General features: G+C 40.1%; 2 protein-coding genes across 2 annotated transcripts in view; one reads left to right on the top strand and one right to left on the bottom strand.

The window, feature by feature from the left end:
* Positions 1-17919, bottom strand: part of odad1 (outer dynein arm docking complex subunit 1) — a 74328-nt gene that overhangs the window by 27054 nt on the left and 29355 nt on the right. The gene's annotated exons all lie outside the window — the stretch shown is intronic.
* On the top strand, positions 1227-17858 carry slc45a1 (solute carrier family 45 member 1). The gene is made up of 10 exons (XM_053483913.1): positions 1227-1307; positions 2963-3409; positions 3597-3689; positions 4422-4646; positions 5861-6762; positions 9825-9978; positions 10057-10233; positions 10327-10532; positions 12844-13069; positions 17405-17858. Exons 2-10 carry the CDS (start codon positions 2986-2988, stop codon positions 17431-17433), a joined length of 2436 nt encoding a protein of 811 aa, XP_053339888.1. The 5' UTR covers positions 1227-1307; positions 2963-2985; the 3' UTR covers positions 17434-17858.

The following is a 17919-nucleotide window of genomic DNA, read 5'->3' as shown; positions in this document are numbered from 1 at the left end:
GGGAGAAGCTGGTCAATGCCGTGAAGAGAGCTGGGACCATCGTTTCCAAGGCTACTATCAGTAATTCCCTAAGACGTCATGGTTTAAAATCTTGCATCGCACGGAAGGTTCCCCTGCTTAAGTCAGCCCATGTCCAGGCTCGTCTGAAGTTTGCCAGGGACCATCTGGATGATCCAGAGGAGTCATGGGAGAAAGTCCTGTGGTTAGATGAGACCAACGTAGAACTTTTTTGGTCTTAACTCCATTCGCCGTGTTTGGAGGAAGAAGAATGAGTATCATCCCAATAATACCAGACCTATAGTGAAGCATAGGGCTGGAAGCATCATGCTCTGCGGGGGGGGGGGGGGGGGGGGGGGGGGGGGGTTCTGCACAGGGGACAGGACGACTGCACTGTATTAAGGAGAGGATGAACGGGCCATGTATTGTGACATATTGGGCAAAAAACTCTTTCCAGCATGGGTCTTCCAACATGACAATGACCCAAAGCACACAGCCAGGAAAACCAAGGAGTGGCTCAATAAGAAGCATATCATGATTCTGAAGTGGCCTAGCCAGTCTCCAGACCTAAATCCAATAGAAAATCTTTGGAAGGAGCTAAAACTCCGTGTTGGTCAGCAACAGCCCCAAAACCTGACAGATCTAGAGAAAATCTGTATAGAGGAGTGGGCCAAAATTCCTCCGGCAGCGTGTGCAAACCTGGTGAAGACTTACAGGAACCGTTTGACCTCTGTAATTGTTAACAAAGGCTTCTGTACCAAATATAAAAGATTTTTGACTCAGTAATTCAGAAATAAATGGTTAAAAAAAATACAATATGATTTCCGGATTTTTCTTTTTTAGATTCTGTCTCTCACAGTGGAAATGCACCTATGCTGAAAATTGTCTACCCTCCATGATTTCTAAGTAAGAGAACTTGCAATACTTATTGACCTCACTGTATATCAGTGTGTGTATAGATAGATAGATAGATAGATAGATAGATAGATAGATAGATAGATAGATAGATAGATAGATAAAGGAGTGTCCAGACAAATAGATGGCGCAATTCAGTTGTCTTTACTGTAACACAGCCTGGTGCTGATGCTGCAGCTTTGGGTAGGCGCGGTTTAAATGTGAAGTCATCACCAAGATGGGGATAGCCGGGAAAATGAGGTGGGGAGATGAAGGGAGGACCACACACACACACACAGAGAGAGAGAGAGAGAGAGAGAGAGCAATGCCTGCACGAAAGACGACGCAAAGGGAAAAGATAGAGAGGAAATAAATATGATGTGGCGCTCAGAGAGATGAACAGAACCCTTGAGAAGGTAAGGTTTTATTTTCTCCTCCGGCAGTGAAGAGTGGGCTTCATCCTGCTGTTTATTCCTCACCATCAGACAGATGTCTCCTGCAGCAGACAGGGGTTTCTGATCCGAAATGATAGAGAAATGCTCAAGGACAACCCAAATTGGTGACAATATGAAGGGAACAATTAATATAATAAGCAATACATCGACGACATGATTAAAAACTGAATAAAAGCGCAGTGTGAATAAGGAGAGAGTAAGCACGTGCCGTGCGCGCTCCCCGCACAGGCTGCGCATTGGCTGCAGTGATGCGCGCTCCCGAGATCGTTTGTTATTATTTTTTTGTTTGTTTGTTTTAAAGAAATGGTAGCCTTCGCTGCACTCAAATTTTTTTTTTTTTTTTTTTTTTTTTTAAGCCTAAATGTTTACCGGGGTTGTTTTTGCTCTGCTTCACCCGATTATTTCAATTTCCTGAAGTCGATTCTGATGAGCAAACCGCGCTGGATGTTCATCTCAATGTCACCGTCAGTGCACTGATGCGCAGAAAAAGTGCACACAATAGGCACAGTAGTCCCCATAACTGCTTATCTGCTATAGAGTTATAGAGTGATCTGGAACACTCTAGGGAGTGGTTCAGCTAAAACGTCCAGGTTTTGCTCTTAATCTTTCTTTTATCTGTCAACAGTAAAGATGTGTATTTAAAATGTATTCATAACAACGTCATTCACTGTGACATTAACATTGTTACAAACAGGTAGGCATTAAATTATGGCCTAACATGCTGATAATAATGCATATACAGTACAGTACCTTCTAATACATAAAAAAATAAATAAAAAATCATACTTTGGTAAAAATAATTTCTACCAAATCAAGTATCTAATATCAGCTTAATGGCATCATTAACATCCAATATAAATCCATTAAAACAGTTTCTACTTGTGGAGGAATATAAAGAAATGTAACAGTGTCATGCTGTTACAGAAAAAAAAGAAATTAAAAAAATGTGATGAACTGCATAACGCCAATTGTTTTATTCTCCTATAAACACAGCAATTTATAAACTACTAAAATATCTTATCATTTAAATAATAACATACTTTTTTGCTTGTTTATATTTATACTCAGAGTCTGGGAATTATAGCAGCAATAAATGGTTGCTCCTTCACCAGTTTCTCTTTTTTCTCTCTTGTCGTTTGTAGTAATAACAACTCTGAAGAGTATCATGTTATTCAGAGATCACAAAATGTTAAATGACCTCTGACGTGGATATGTCGTGGATATATACGTGGGAGACCTTAAAGCTACAGATTCAATTGTACTGTGTGCTGACACTGGAGACTCTTGCAATAAATGAGTAAATGTCACTTCATGTGGAACCTACAGTAACATAATAATACAAGAATGATCTGTTATTATAGAAACATCAACATCTTAGCGCAAGTGACTTGTAGTTACACAACTGTCAAAGCTGATGTAATAAAATCAACACTGTCTGACGAATCAAAATCCACAGGGTAAAAAAATGAATCATACTTTTTGTGTAAATTTTTGATTTTTTTTTGTACATTGTTTTCACATAAAATAAAAAACGTGACTGAATAACTCTGATAAATAATGATTTTTTTACAACAAAAATAAATATTTGTGCATGTTGTTTTTTAAAATATATATAGTGTGTACAGAACTCCAAAGCGTCATGTCTTCTCCTGGAATGTGCACGCCCAGTGACCTCCTCTTAGCCAGCCCTGGGAGAGACGGCTTCGCGACAGCCCAAAGTGACACATGGAGACCGTCCCTTCCCAAAACTTGCAGTTTCCCGACATCCACCACACGCCACCTCAGCCATCGGGCCAACAGCTTCCAGAGGCATCCGAAACGGCAGAAGCTCATCCGTCCATCTCCACCCCCGCCACCCAACACACCTTGCCCTCTGGAGCAGCTGGCCCTCAGTGATCTGCCTCCACGCCGCACTTTCCCTGAGCTCCTTTTCAATGGCTGCATCCTGTTTGGTATCGAGTTCAGCTATGCCATGGAGACGGCCTACGTTACCCCTTTACTCCTTCAGATGGGTCTACCTGATCAGTTCTACAGTCTGGTGTGGTTCATCAGCCCCATATTAGGTACCACTGTTATTGACTATTATGGACTATTATTTAATTCTAAATCATACAAGAATGTACTATATAATACCAATAATTGAGATCAGGATAATAAACCAACAAGAATAGATCACACTGATAAAAAATGATTACACATAGATGCTTTATTACATCACACCTTCTTGCTTTTTTTTTATTTCATCCTCAGGATTTATGCTTCAGCCAATCCTCGGAGCGTGCAGTGATCGGTGTACATCACGGTTTGGTCGCCGGAGGCCTTTTATTCTTGTATTAGCCATCGGTAAGCACCTAAAACTTCACTGAATCATTGTCTTTCTCTATAGTTTATATTTACAGCTGTGCATTAGTGGAGTGTCGTCAGTTTATGTGACTCAGCAGGTGTTGCTGAGGTCTAAGATCATGAAATAAGAGAGAATGTGAACGATAAGGAATAGAAAGAAAATAAACAGCCTTACTTTTTTTTTTGAGAATTATGCAAATATTAACATTTTTTATTTCTCCAAGCCAGAAATTATATATTTTATATATTGATTGCTAAATTAGTATATAAAAAAAGGAAAATTACATGTTTTTGCCATCTCATCACTGAACAGCTGCAATAACGAAAATGAGACTAAATGTAACTATAGGGGATATAAAGAGTTTTTCCCTTTAGTATACAATGAAGAAAAAAACATTTTGGAATGTGCTGTTATAGAAATATTAACTTTAAGGTGGTAACAGCAACTCATCACACCACTGCATCACCGTGTTTTATTCCCCTTTTACCACAACAGTGTTGAGGCTACATAACTGAAGCCTCACCCCTAGTCACCCCGATCTAAATGCAATAATTACAATATCACTGAAATGAGATTTTAATGGTGTCCGTGCAAGGGTTCCAGTGAAGTGTAAAAGAAAAAAACAGAAAGATCCTTTTTTTCCAAATTACAATGAATATGCTTTTAAATTTTCCAGTCTGTCTGGCTGTTTAATTCATCCAGAACTCGTAACTCTCTCTCTGTTTGGCCAGGCGCACTGCTTGGTCTAACGCTGGTGCTAAACGGCCGGGACATTGGATCTGCGTTAACAGACACTGCTCTTAATCACAAGTGGGGCATTATACTGACGGTGTGTGGAGTGGTTCTTATGGACTTCAGTGCTGACTCAGCAGATAATCCCAGCCATGCCTACATGATGGATGTGTGCAGTCCAGAGGATCAGGACAGAGGCCTCAACATTCACGCACTCCTGGCAGGTCAGACTGGAGCGTACCAAAACATACTTGTAATTTATGCCCTGTTCATTCAATTTCATACCGTTCCAACAACTTTTAAAGGGGTAGGAAGTAATGTCTAAAAGAGTTCCCAGACATGTGAAATATATATAATTCCTTTTGAAAAATTGCCATAATATAGATTTCAACTACCAAGCTTACATTATTTCTGTCCATTCTTTTTTGGCTGACTCTGTGTTGTCCATTTCATGTGTGAAAATGATTCCTCATGCTCCCAGAACCACTCTTTCATAGCCTGAGTCCTGAAATATGGCTGTGTCATCAGTAAAAAAATAAAAAAAAAACTCCATAGATGTGATACACTGGTCATTCAATACATTCAGGTCATCAGCTGACCATTTTATTGCCACATAAGGTTGCTGAGCCAGGACCTCAGCAACGGAAGTAACCCCAGATCATAACACTTATATACAGTAAAATTATGCATGATGGGTGCATCACTTCATGTGCTTTAGTTTCTTACCAGAGTCTTACTGAGTTTTTTTATGAACACAGCTGTTTAGTCCCAATCCAGTAAATTCTCAACACATTTTGTATGTGGAAAGGCCATTATACTGGCCATTTTTTATGATGCGACTTTAAGTACCGTATTTGTCATCTCCCATCACGCTTATTCATGATTTGTTTGGGACCACATTTCTTCAGTGAAGGGATAGGAAGTAATGTCTAAAAGAGTTCTTAGACATAGGCAAGGTGATGGTTCAGCAATATCCTTCCTGGTTTCAATAACAAGTCGAACAATTCTTAAACCAATTCCAGCTTTTTAAATTACCTTAGCTGTTGTCTTTGCTTGACTCATGACAATAATTTGACCCTTCTAAAACACTAACATCTGTAACATACTCCAACATGGTTCTTTAAAAAATGAGAATGTCCTCACTGCATCAGTTAGGGTTACAGTAATTGTTGGTAGCTGAAACACATTAGTCACTGCAATAATCATCCAATTAAAGGATCTGAAGTATTTACTTATTTAATAAATACAAACTTTTGTGCATGCAGTATAAATATCTAATTTTAAAAGATGAAGTCATGCTAGTTGGATTACAGCAAAAGAGTTCCCCTTGGAAACGCAGCTCACGTCACTGACAAGAGGGGACTAATAGTTGCTCGTTAAAAAAAATTGATTTTCTAACTTTTTTTTACTGTGCAAATCCTTCACCCAATTTGTGTAGGCCTGGGAGGTGGATTCGGCTACATCGTAGGCGGGGTTAACTGGGACCACACAGAGTTCGGCAAGTCGATGGGCGGTCAGCTTCGAGTCATCTACCTGTTCACCAGCATAACTCTTGTAATCACTACAGCTCTGACACTAACCAGTATTCCAGAGCGTCCTCTTTTGCAGTCTCAAAAAACGAGCTCAAAACATTTGAAGAGTCCCATCCTACCTTTACCACCTTCTCCTCCTCCACCCGCTGGAGCCCTTCATGACGAGGACGAGGAGGAGCAAGGTCTCTACAGCTACCAGTTCTCCGATCGCCGGTACCCGGATAGTTTGGGACATTCGTGCAGTGCTAACGCCAGACTTTGTGCAGGTCTCACCAGCCCTATCTCCCCTCTCAGCCCTCTGACACCCAAATATGGCAGCTTTATTAGCCGAGACAACACTCTGACAGACATTAACGAGTTTGCATCCTCCTTGGGTACATCATACATAGATAGCGTGCTGATTGACTGTTACACTGGACAGCACATGCCCCAACTGTTGAAGCCCGAGACCATGACTCCATCTCTTCCTATGGGAGAAACTTCCCCTGCTCAGGTGTCGCAGCTGGTCGAGGCACATTCTCCAGCTTCCAGCTCTCAGGAAAGGGAATTATCTCAACCGAACGGAGATCTGCAGGAAGCGGAAAGATTAGAGGCAATTGATGAAGTTCAGGCCAGGGAGTGTTTGGAGTTGAATAATGCATCTGAGCTCAGTGAGGCTCCACAGGATGGCAGTGAATTAAAACGAGGAAGCAGCACCTCAGGGATCCTGAAACGCCCTCAAAGCTTGGCCTTGATGGACGAGCCACTAACTGGCCCCAGCAATGGCCTGGAGAATGGGCGTAGACGCACAGTTACCTTCAGCCAACAGGTTAGTTTTTAGTGTGTTTTTAATAACAAAATGATGAGGATTCACTACAAAGTATGGCCTTTCAGTCTGCATTTATTAGCAGTTTCCTTTATTTCTGTCAATTTAAAATTTCATGTTAATACTCACAAGTAGTTTATTGTAGACATGTCTTGTCTTAATAGCTCTCAGGAAAATGACTCTTTTTACACCTGGTCATTTCATGCATACCAAGAAGATTTACCCACATAGAGCATGTCATCAGCTTTACTACAACAAAGTCATTTACACATTTTCTTTTTTTTTAAAAGAATCCAATCTGGCGACATGGTGGTGTAGTGGTTAGCACTGTCGCCTTGCACCTCCAGGGTCCGGGTTAAATTCCCAGCCAGGCTCGATTCCCATCTCTGTGTACATGGAGTTAGTATATTCTTCCATGGCCTTTTCATGCTTGGTGGGTTATTTCCGGGTACTCCGGTTTCCTTCCACAGTCCAAAGATCTGCCAATTAGGTTAACTGACGTTCCCAAAATCGCCCGTAGTGTGTGTGCCCTATGATGGATTGGCACCCTGTCCCACGTCTCCTGGGATATGCTCCAGGCCCCGCGACCCTGAATACAGGATAAAGTGGCATAGAAAATGAGTGAATGAGAATCCAATCCGTGCAGTGTACCAAGTGTTGTATCCAGTCCAATCACATTTATGATTTGAAAATAAAAAATACACAGGGAATTATAACAATGAATGCTCCACATAATGATAAACAGAATTAAAAGAGATGTTTTTTAAACTTTATAAAAGAAGTGTCCAATGTCAGCATTTTGTAACAGTGAGATGAATTTTATTATAATTAGGTTTCAAGCAGAATGACATCAGCCCTATGTCATCATAGCGTGGGAGGGCCTTCTTGTTCTTCTATGGGTTTTTTTTTTTTTTCACCATTTGGGGCTTTTGGGGGGTTGGGGGGTCTTACCATGCTCAGAAACTCCTGAAAATTGTCAGACAGGTTGAAATCTGCTGCAATGAGGATGCCTTAGAGTCTTGCTGCATAGCTCTACACACTTACACATATGCACGCAAAACCCGGTATACATTTAGATCACATTGAGCTGAACAGCTTTCGCACTGCATGTCATTGGCTCAACTCAACAAGAAGTCAGTTACTTTGGGTTGTTGTCCAAAATTAATTTGGTACACTATTCTCAACTTAATTTTATTTCTATAGCACTTTAACAACAACAAACGCCCTAAAGTGCTTCACATAAATAATAAAATAATATAAAAACACATAAATAAAATCACATCGCACACATCTCTTATCCAAACACAAGATATAAAATGAACATCTCATGTTGGTTTAAATGCCAAAGAAAACATATGAGTTTTTAGATGGGATTTGAACACCCTCAGTGATGTCGCCTCACGAATAGTCAAAGGTACATTTACATCTAGGCATTTGGCAGACGCTCTTATCCAGAGCGACTTACAAAAAGTGCTTTGAAGTTTCTGTAACTAGATAGATACTTACACTGGGTTACTAGGTTACTAACTACGTGCCATCAGTCAAACAAAAAGGGGTTGGTCATTCCACAATCTGGGTGCTGCCATAGATCACGCCCAATCACCCTGAGCTTGCATTTGGTTTTGGGTAGAGTCTGCAAAAATTTGTTGATCTGAGAGACCGGAGTGAGGCATAGGGCTGAAGCAGGTCTGAGAGGTAAGACAGGGCGAGGGAATTAGAGAAATTCCTAGGATCGCCACCAGCCCTGTTATCTTAGGACATTGAGGATGCAAAGTTAATTAAGATTTATAATTCTTAAACGGGTCAGCTGTGATGATGCCTCAAACTTATGCTGAAAAGTGGTTAAAATAACTTTGTGTGGCATTATACAGAGTGACATCACATTGAATGACATCACTTTGAGTAACATGGTAGTGTAATGCTTTTTTCCCCCAGCATTTGTGGCTTTTTGGATGTCTTAACATAAAATACCCCCTATTCTACACACGTATACATCATAAATGTTAACCCTCACACACTCACATCTCTCGCTCTCATACAGTCATACATCACATACCCTACAAATGTTAATACTCACACACTTGTATTTCTCACGCACAGACACACACCCACACACAAATAACTCATACAGCACACACACATCTCTCTCACACACACATGCACAAACACACACATACATACACCCACACTCACATTAACAAGTCACATACTGTATCTTACTAACTTCTAACTATCACACACATACTAACACACACATCACAAATGTTAACACAGACACTCACACACCACACACACAAACTTGGGCCCGCTCATCCTTGCTTGCAACTTTATTTATACTTTTATTTATCATTTTTCTGACATGGGAAAATCTTTAGGAGAGTGGACTTTCAGATCGTGGTTGCTTTGTCTTAATGCCTTTAACCACGGATGGTAAATAGTGGTGGCATTATGTTTCAGGCTTGTCTATCCTTCTGTCAAACATTCCTGTTGGCATGATATCCCAAGAATGATTGGTTGGATGTCTGTAGGATTTATATGGAATTATCACCGTAACCAGCAGAGGACCTGCGTAAATTTTGTTATGGATTCAAAACACAATCACATTAATGTCAGATGCAGGAGCAGTGGTGTCTTAATGAGTAAGGCCATGGGTTTCCTGATTAGAAGGTCAGGGGTTCAAGCACCAGAACTGCTAGGCTGCCACCATTGAGCCCTTGAACGAGGCTCTTAACCCTACCGGTTACAGGGGAACTGTATCATAAATGGCCCTGCACTGTAACCACAGATTCCTAACAGGTTTTTCTTCAATGCAAAGCTTCTTTATGTTCTAGCACACAAATAAGTAATAAGAAGGATTTTTTTTAGTCAATTATAAGACAAAACACTTAAAATATATCAATTTAAAAATATACAGAGACATAATTGTCATTAAAATATCACTTGGATTCAATTATGTGCATGAACATCAGCCTTCATGGTCACATGATGTTGTGTTAATCTATATTAAAGTTTTGCAATGGAAACACTTCAGTTTTACAGTTTTACTGCAGTGCACTTCTCTCCAGGTTGCCAACATCCTGCTAAATGGGGTGCAATATGACAGCAAGCTGAGTGAAAACACAGAAGTTATAGACACTCAGATGTCTCTAAAGTTGCTCTGCATCGCCATCTACAGGATGCCCCCGTCCTTGCGCAGCCTGTGCACCAACCACTTCCTGGGTAAGCTCAAACACTAAACACATGCATCCAGAATTCAGAGAAGTTCAGAGATATTATTATTGTGTGTGTTTCGTTCAGGTTGGCTGTCTTTCGAAGGCATGCTGCTTTTCTACACTGACTTCATGGGCGAGGTGGTGTTTGGGGGCGACCCCACAGCATCGCATGATTCTGAGGCCTACAAGCGCTACAATGCTGGGGTCAGCATGGGCTGCTGGGGCATGTGCATCTATGCATTTAGTGCTGCTTTCTACTCAGGTCAGTAAGCCGGAACATGTGCACAACGTAATAACACTAACAAAGTAAAATTTCTGCTTGTTTATCTCGGAACGTACGCGTGTTGTTCCCCAGCCATTCTAGAGAAGCTAGAGGAACGCTTCTCTCTGCGCTCGCTGTATTTCTTTGCCTACCTGGCGTTTGGCTTGGGCACGGGTCTGGCCACACTCTCCACCAACCTGTACGTGGTGCTGTCTCTTTGTGTCACCTATGGTGTCCTGTTCTCCTCCCTCTGCACGCTACCTTATTCACTGCTCTGTGAATATTACCAGAGCCCGGAGGTAAGAAGAGTGTTACGCTATACACATGAAAGTATGTGCACCCCTGACCATCACAGCCATATGCGGTTCATCATCAAGAAGGACACAACTGTACAGAATTTGTATGCTGTAACATTACAAATATTCTTTCACTAGAAGTGAGAGAGGAAAACCCTTATCCAGCATGATGATGCTCCTGTGAGAGCCACAAATCCAGCTCCATTAAGACGATGGAGATGGAGGTTTTTACAGTGGGGTAAAAAAAGTATTGTCAGCCACCAATTGTGCAAGTTCTCCCACTTAAAAAAATGAGAGAGGCCTGTAATTTTCATCATAGGTATACCTCAACTATTAGAGACAAAATAGGGGGAAAAAAATCACATTGTAGGATTTTTTTTTTTATGAATTAATTGGTAAATTCCTCTGTGAAATAAGTATTTAGTCACTTACAAACAAGCATGATTTCTGGCTCTCACAGACCTGGAACATTTTCTTTAAGAGGCTCCTCTGTCTCCCACTAGTTACCTGTATTAATAGGATCTGTTATCAGTATGAGAGACACCAGTCGACAACCACAAACAGTCACACTCCAAACTCCACTATGGCCAAGACCAAAGAGCTGTCAAAGGAAACCAGAAACAAACTTGTAGACCTTCAACAGGCTGGGAAGACTGAATCAGCAGTAGATAAGTAGCTTGGTGTAAAGAAATCAACTGTGGGAGCAATTATTAGAAGATGGAAGACATACAAGACCACTGATAATCTCCCTCGATATGGGGCTCCACGTACGATCTCACCCCGTGGGGTCAAAAAAGAAAAATCACAAGAACTGTGAGCAAAAATGCCAGAACCACACGGGGGGACCTAGTGAATGACCTGCAGAGAGCTGGGACCAAGTAACTAAGGCTACTATCAGTAACACACTGCGCCGCCAGGGACTCAAATCCTGCAGTGCCAGACGTGTCCCCCTGCTAAAGCTAGGACATGTCCAGGCCCTGGATGATCCAGAAGAGGATTGGGAGAATGTCATATGGTCAGATGAAACCAAAATAGAACTTCGTGCTTGGAGAAGAAAGAATGCTGAGTTGCATCCAAAGAACACCATACCGCCTGTGAAGCATGGGAGTGGAAACATCATGCTTTGGAGCAGTTTTTCTACAAAGGGCGTCTGATTCGTGTAAAAGAAAGAATGAATAGGTTCATGTATCGTGAGATTTTGAGTAAAAAACCTCCTTCTATTAGCAAGGGCATTGAAGATGAAACGAGTCTTTCAGCATGACAATGATCCCATACACACCGCCTGGGCATCGAAGGAGTGGCTTCGTAAGAAGCATTTCAAGGCCCTGGAGTGAAATCCTAGCCAGTCTCCAGATCTCAACCTCATAGAAAATCTTGGAGGTCCGTGTTGCCCAGCGACAGCCCCAAAACATCACTGCTCTAGAGGAGATCTGTATGAAGGTACGGGCCGAGATACCAGCAACAGGGTGTGAAAACCTTGTGAAGACTTACAGAACACGTTTGAGCTCTGTCATTGCCAACAAAGGGTATATAACAAATTACTGAGATGAGATTTTGTTATTGACCAAATACTTACAGTATTTTCCACCATAATTTGCAAATAAATTCTTTAAAAATCCTACAATGTGATTTTCTGGAATTTCCTCTCTCTCATCTTTTTAAGTGGGAGAACTTGCACAATTGGTGGCTGACTAAATACTTTTTTACCCCACTGTATAACCGCTAAATCTAGATGAGATGTTCAAGAACAAGCGCATATGGGTCTGATGGTAAAGTGTCCACAAACGTTTTCCATACAGTGTATGTCTGATTGGGGCTGCAGAAACAAAAGCATATTAAAATCACCTTTGTTTTTCAATGAATTAAGAAGATTCCTCTGTGTTGCATAAAACACAGCAGCGCTAACCCTTCTTATATACTGTGACCACTGAGCAGCGGTTAGATCACATGACCTCATGAAATGTAAGATATTAAAAATGTAGGAGCCCATTTTCATGGCACTTAGATTGCATTTGTGGACATCATACATCCATGCATTACTCTCTAATGAGCCTTGCCCTTTGCAAACTAATACTTTTTTCCTCCTCTTTGAGATTGAATTTCTTTTATGTTGGACAAATAGACTTTGATCATTAGCAACATGCATTACGATTGTGACTGTTGTGGAAGCTGAGTGGGTATTTTTCATTTGTAGTAATATGAGAACATTTGTTTAAATGTCAGGACAGATTTTTTGGGGATTTTCTTAAACTTAAACTGGTTCATACCACTTACCAGTGTGTGCATACATGTGTGTGTGTGCACTCTTCTGTAGTTCTGCGGCTCCACAGAGGACGGCACCAGGAGAGGCATGGGGGTGGACATCTCTCTTCTCAGCTGCCAGTACTTCCTGGCCCAGATCTTGGTCTCCGTGGCGATGGGACCTCTGACCTCGTTGGTGGGCGGGGCTCAGGGAGTGATGTACTTTGCGAGCCTCATGTCATTTGTGGGCTGCCTGTACTCCTCGCTGTGTGTGGTGTACCAGCTGCCACCTCCGGAGGGTGAGCGCTCACAGAGTGAGAGCCAACCACTACTGGTGCACATATAAATTCATTCATTCACACACACACACACACACACACACACACAGGCCTGTAAACATACATAAATGTCATGCACATCATTTTTTACAAGCACTTATCATGTCTCACATCATGCAGGAAACTTTTTGTACATTTTTTTTAATCACCCAAAGCATGTTTGATTCCCTTCCCATACACTAAGTGTGTTTATATGCACAACAGTAATCTGATCTAAATATCTGTTCTAGACAAGCATACTGTGATACTGTGTATTCGATTATAATACCATGGGGGTTTTAAATTATAGTAAAATACACCCCCAAACACAACTATAGTGCTGTAACGTTGCACCTAAAACATAATTATTAGATGCTAAATTCATATGCTGCAGGAAGGTTGAATTTTTCACTGTTCATGACATATTGTGAAGAAATTTGACTCAGGTCTCTGACTGCCACTGATGTACCTCCTAAGCTCACAAATAATGCACATGAAAAATTAGGGGTGCTTTAAAAAAAAACAGTTTGGTCCATACCTCCGCTTTGAAATCAAAATTCAGTACATTAATGTAAAACAAAAGACGTGCAATTTCTTTTCATTTACTTTGAATTTACCTTGTGAATATATAAACTTGTATAAACAGCAAAACTGGCCATTTATTCCTGAACACAAGGAATGCACACAAAGGCGTGCGCACACACACACACACACACACCTTGTTTCTACAAAACCATAACTATCTAGTTTTGCGAGAATAAAAATAGCACTATCCATAGCAAATAATGATTCTTTTAAATAAGGGACTTTCAAAGGATGGCACACTTACTATCTGTGCACACTTTAGTGCACCCTTCTTTCTCAACTTCAGGTAATAGAAATGAACATGACTGCACACAGGATAAAAACAAGGTTACACTTATTAGTTTTAGATTAATTAACATAATTCTGAGTTAAATATAAAAGTTATCTGACTGAGAAAAAAATTTTTTTTTACATCACTCACCTGAGTTAACTGTCTAGCAACATAACATTAACCTGGGAGTGTCTGGTTTCTCCCATCAAGTTTTTTTTTTTTTTAACTGGTGAATAAGCACATGTAATGTAATCTTGTGTAATATTCTATATAAACTTGTTCTGAACTTTTTAAACTTTTTAAACCTGTACCAGTTCCATATCTCCGAAGTGATATTTCAACATATATATATATATATATATATATATATATATATACACACACTGTATATATGAACATGTTCAGTCTTAATTAATCCTTAATCCAGAATTAAGAGGGATAAAATAAAATAAAAAATCATATATATATTAGTCAAAGATAACACAAGTAAACACAAAATGCAGTTTTAAAATGATGGTTTTTATTATTTAGGGAGAAAAAAAACCCTAAACCTACAGAAGCACTGTGTGAAAAAGTAATTGCCCCCTGAACCTAATAATTGGTTGGGCCACCCTTAGCAGCAATAACTGCAATCAAGCGTTTGCGATAACTTGCAACGAGTCTTTTACAGCGCTCTGGAGAAATTTTGGCCCACTCATCTTTGCAGAATTGTTGTAATTCAGCTTTATTTGAGAGTTTTTTAGCATGAACCGCCTTTTTAAGGTCATGCCACAACATCTCAATAGGATTCAGGTCAGGACTTCGACTAGGCCACTCCAAAGTCTTCATTTTGCCATTCAGAGGTGGATTTGCTGGCGGGTTTTGGGTCATTGTCCTGCTGCAGCACCCAAGATCGCTTCAGCTTGAGTTGACGAACAGATGGCCGGACATTCTCCTTCAGGATTTTTGGTAGACAGGAAAAAAATTCATGGTTTCATCTATCACAGCAAGTCTTCCAGGTCCTGAAGTAGCAAAACAACCCCAGACCATCACACTACCACCACCATATTTTACTATTGGTATGGTGTTCTTTTTCTGAAATGCTGTGTTACTTTTATGCCAGATGTAACGGGACACGCACCTTCCAAAAAGTTCAACTTTTGTCTCGTCGGTCCACAAGGTATTTTCCCAAAAGTCTTGCCAATCATTGAGATGTTTTTTAGCAAAATTGAGACGAGCCTTAATGTTCTTTTTGCTTAAAAGTGGTTTGCGCCTTGAAAATCTGCCATGCAGGCCGTTTTTGCCCAGTCTCTTTCTTATGGTGGAGTCGTGAACACTGACCTTAACTGAGGCAAGTGAGGCCTGCAGTTCTTTAGATGTTGTCCTGGGGTCTTTTGTGGCCTCTCGGATGAGTTGTCTCTGCGCTCTTGGGGTAATTTTGGTCGGCCGGCCACTCCTGGGAAGGTTCACCACTGTTCCATGTTTTTTCCATTTGTGGATAATGGCTCTCACTGTGGTTCGATGGAGTCCCAAAGCTTTAGAAATGGCTTTATAACCTTTACCAGACTGATAGATCTCAATTACTTTTGTTCTCATTTGTTCCTGAATTTCTTTGGATCTTGGCATGATGTCTAGCTTTTAAGATGCTTTTAGTCTCCTTCTCTGTGTCAGGTAGCTCCTATTTAAGTGATTTCTTGATTGAAACAGGTGTGGCAGTAATCAGGCCTGGGGGTGACTACTGAAATTGAACTCAGGTGTGATAAACCACAGTTAAGTTATTTTTTAACAAGGGGGGCAATCACTTTTTCCACACAGGGCCAGGTAGATTTAAAGTTTTTTTTCTCCCTTAATAACGTAAACCTTTATTTAAAAACTGCATTTTGTGTTCAATTATGTTATTTTTGACTAATAGTTAAATGTGTTTGATGATCAGAAACATTTTGTGTGACAAACATGCTAAAGAATACGAAATCAGGAAGGGGGCAAATAGCTTTTCACACCACTGTATGTGCATCACTGAGAGAGAGAGAGAGAGAGAGAGAGAGAGATAGAGATAGATAGATAGATAGATAGATAGATAGATAGCTCCTTGTGGACAGAACCTAACTAGTGGCAAAATAATTTCTTAAGGACATTATAAGTAGTCAATTTTATTGGCTTGTATTATTACACTGGCTGAGTTCGTCTGAATTTGTTTAGTCACCAGGATCGGGAATCACCAGGGACCAGCCGATTTGATACTATTGCGATACCTGCTGTAAGTGCAGATTCGATTTGATCATAATTCGATATTACCACAATTTTATAAATATCTGTGTAAATATCCACGGTATACGTTTATAGTTACAGCAAGAATCTGATTCAGATTGATTATTTTGCATATGTAAACGTACTTGGTGTAATCTCATGGCATAGAGAGCTAATCCTACATACATCTACTTGTCACAGATTGCATAAGCCTGTCTTTCCTCTCACGATTCTGTTTAGCTAAAACATCATTAATGTTGGAGATATGTGAGAGTATCTAACAAATTAATTCCGACTCCCATATTGGTATGAGGTTGATTATTTTGATGGCAAGAAACAGAAAACATTTAATATCCAAAGATGTTTAATAAAGACAGAAACCACTCTCACATATCAAGATGCAATGTCTATAAACTGACTGAAGATGCCAGGTGTATATGTGCATGGGAGTCAGTACTGATGCCTTACCCTACATTCACACCAGCAGGTAGATTTTCTTTTTTTTAGGTTCGCAAAACAAACTAAACCAAATAGTCAGGTTTCTCTAACATTTAGTTAGATATCATATATTGCGAGATAAGGTGAAATTACATTTGTTTCCACATTCATTTGTGTGAAAGTGGAAACATCACACCATACTGTACATTTCTCAGTATCAGAGAAATCATTGTGTACTATTCAGATTTGTTGCTTTGCCAAATAATTCAGATTTAATCCTGGGGTAAACTGTGGCGACTTCTCACTTGTCCACAGAAAACTAATGCTGGTCACTTGCTTGGATGAACGTAGGGTTACTTCAGGCCTGTTTCTGCTTGAGACAGTAAAACAGATAACATATCTAAAGACTTTAGTTTTCATATGCAAGCATTAGGCTGTCTATTGTATGCATTAGCCAACCCTAGTCCATATGCATGTTCTTGAGATACAACTCGACATCTTGTGCAGATGGATGAATCACAAAGAATCACAAACTGTGGATTTATGGTCAACTCGTGCTTTCGATTTTTCTACTGAGGTGAGCAGTGTTTGAATCGACTTGCATGCGCTCTCCGTAACTTATGCGTTACCAAAAAAAAAAAAAAAAAAAAAAAAAAAACATCCTCAGAACACTCTGGGATGGTCATAACCATGTCGCACCACCATGCGCTTTTTTTTTTTTTTTTAACACTTCCATCAAATGCCATGTAATCTGGCATGATGGTTGTAATGGTGACGGTGGTTCTTGTCATCATCAGGCAGAGCAGATGTTGAGACCGGAGTATGAGTGACTACAGCTCAGCTGTAATGGAGAAGTGCAGACTACAGAAGAGATGAGCAAACCAAATCTACTTTTTTTGGCTTGGCGAACAGGCAACAGATCAGAAAGACACTAGGAACTAAAGTGGACTCCTAAAGAATATTTAAAAAGCAGTATGCCTTCTTGTGCCACTAGGGGGCATACCTACTGCTTTTTAGTGCAAGTAACAAAATGTCGAACTGTTTTTTTTTTTTCTTCTTTTTTTTTTCCCCCAGTGCTCATCAGCTTTAAATGGAGGCGGAAACAATACAATTCAAGTTAAACATGTAAATAAAGCTTAACATTGGCTCTTTTTCGGTTAATCTGAGTGTACTTAAAAATACATATTTGTATATAGTAGAAGGATAAAGAACAAGTAAACCAGGTAAGTGCTTTCCTGTGTTTTCATAAAGGATGAAGTAGTCTAACTTTTTGTAAAAAAAATAAAAAAATAAAAAAGGATGATTAAAGACA

This window comes from Clarias gariepinus, chromosome 23 (assembly GCF_024256425.1).
Source record: "Clarias gariepinus isolate MV-2021 ecotype Netherlands chromosome 23, CGAR_prim_01v2, whole genome shotgun sequence".
NCBI lineage: Eukaryota > Metazoa > Chordata > Actinopteri > Siluriformes > Clariidae > Clarias > Clarias gariepinus.
Note: the sequence above shows the minus strand (reverse complement) of the source record. Positions and strands in the feature narration are given on the sequence as shown.

What these genes read in the sequence shown, in the direction of transcription:
- slc45a1 (XM_053483913.1), top strand. Translation starts at nt 2,986, where the DNA reads ATGTCTTCTCCTGGAATGTGCACGCCCAGTGACCTCCTCTTAGCCAGC. An exon ending in TATTCTTGTATTAGCCATCG is followed by an intron (nt 3,690 to 4,421) that starts GTAAGCACCTAA and finishes CTGTTTGGCCAG; the next exon opens with GCGCACTGCTTGGTCTAACG. An exon ending in CCAGCTGCCACCTCCGGAGG is followed by an intron (nt 13,070 to 17,404) that starts GTGAGCGCTCAC and finishes TGTCATCATCAG; the next exon opens with GCAGAGCAGATGTTGAGACC.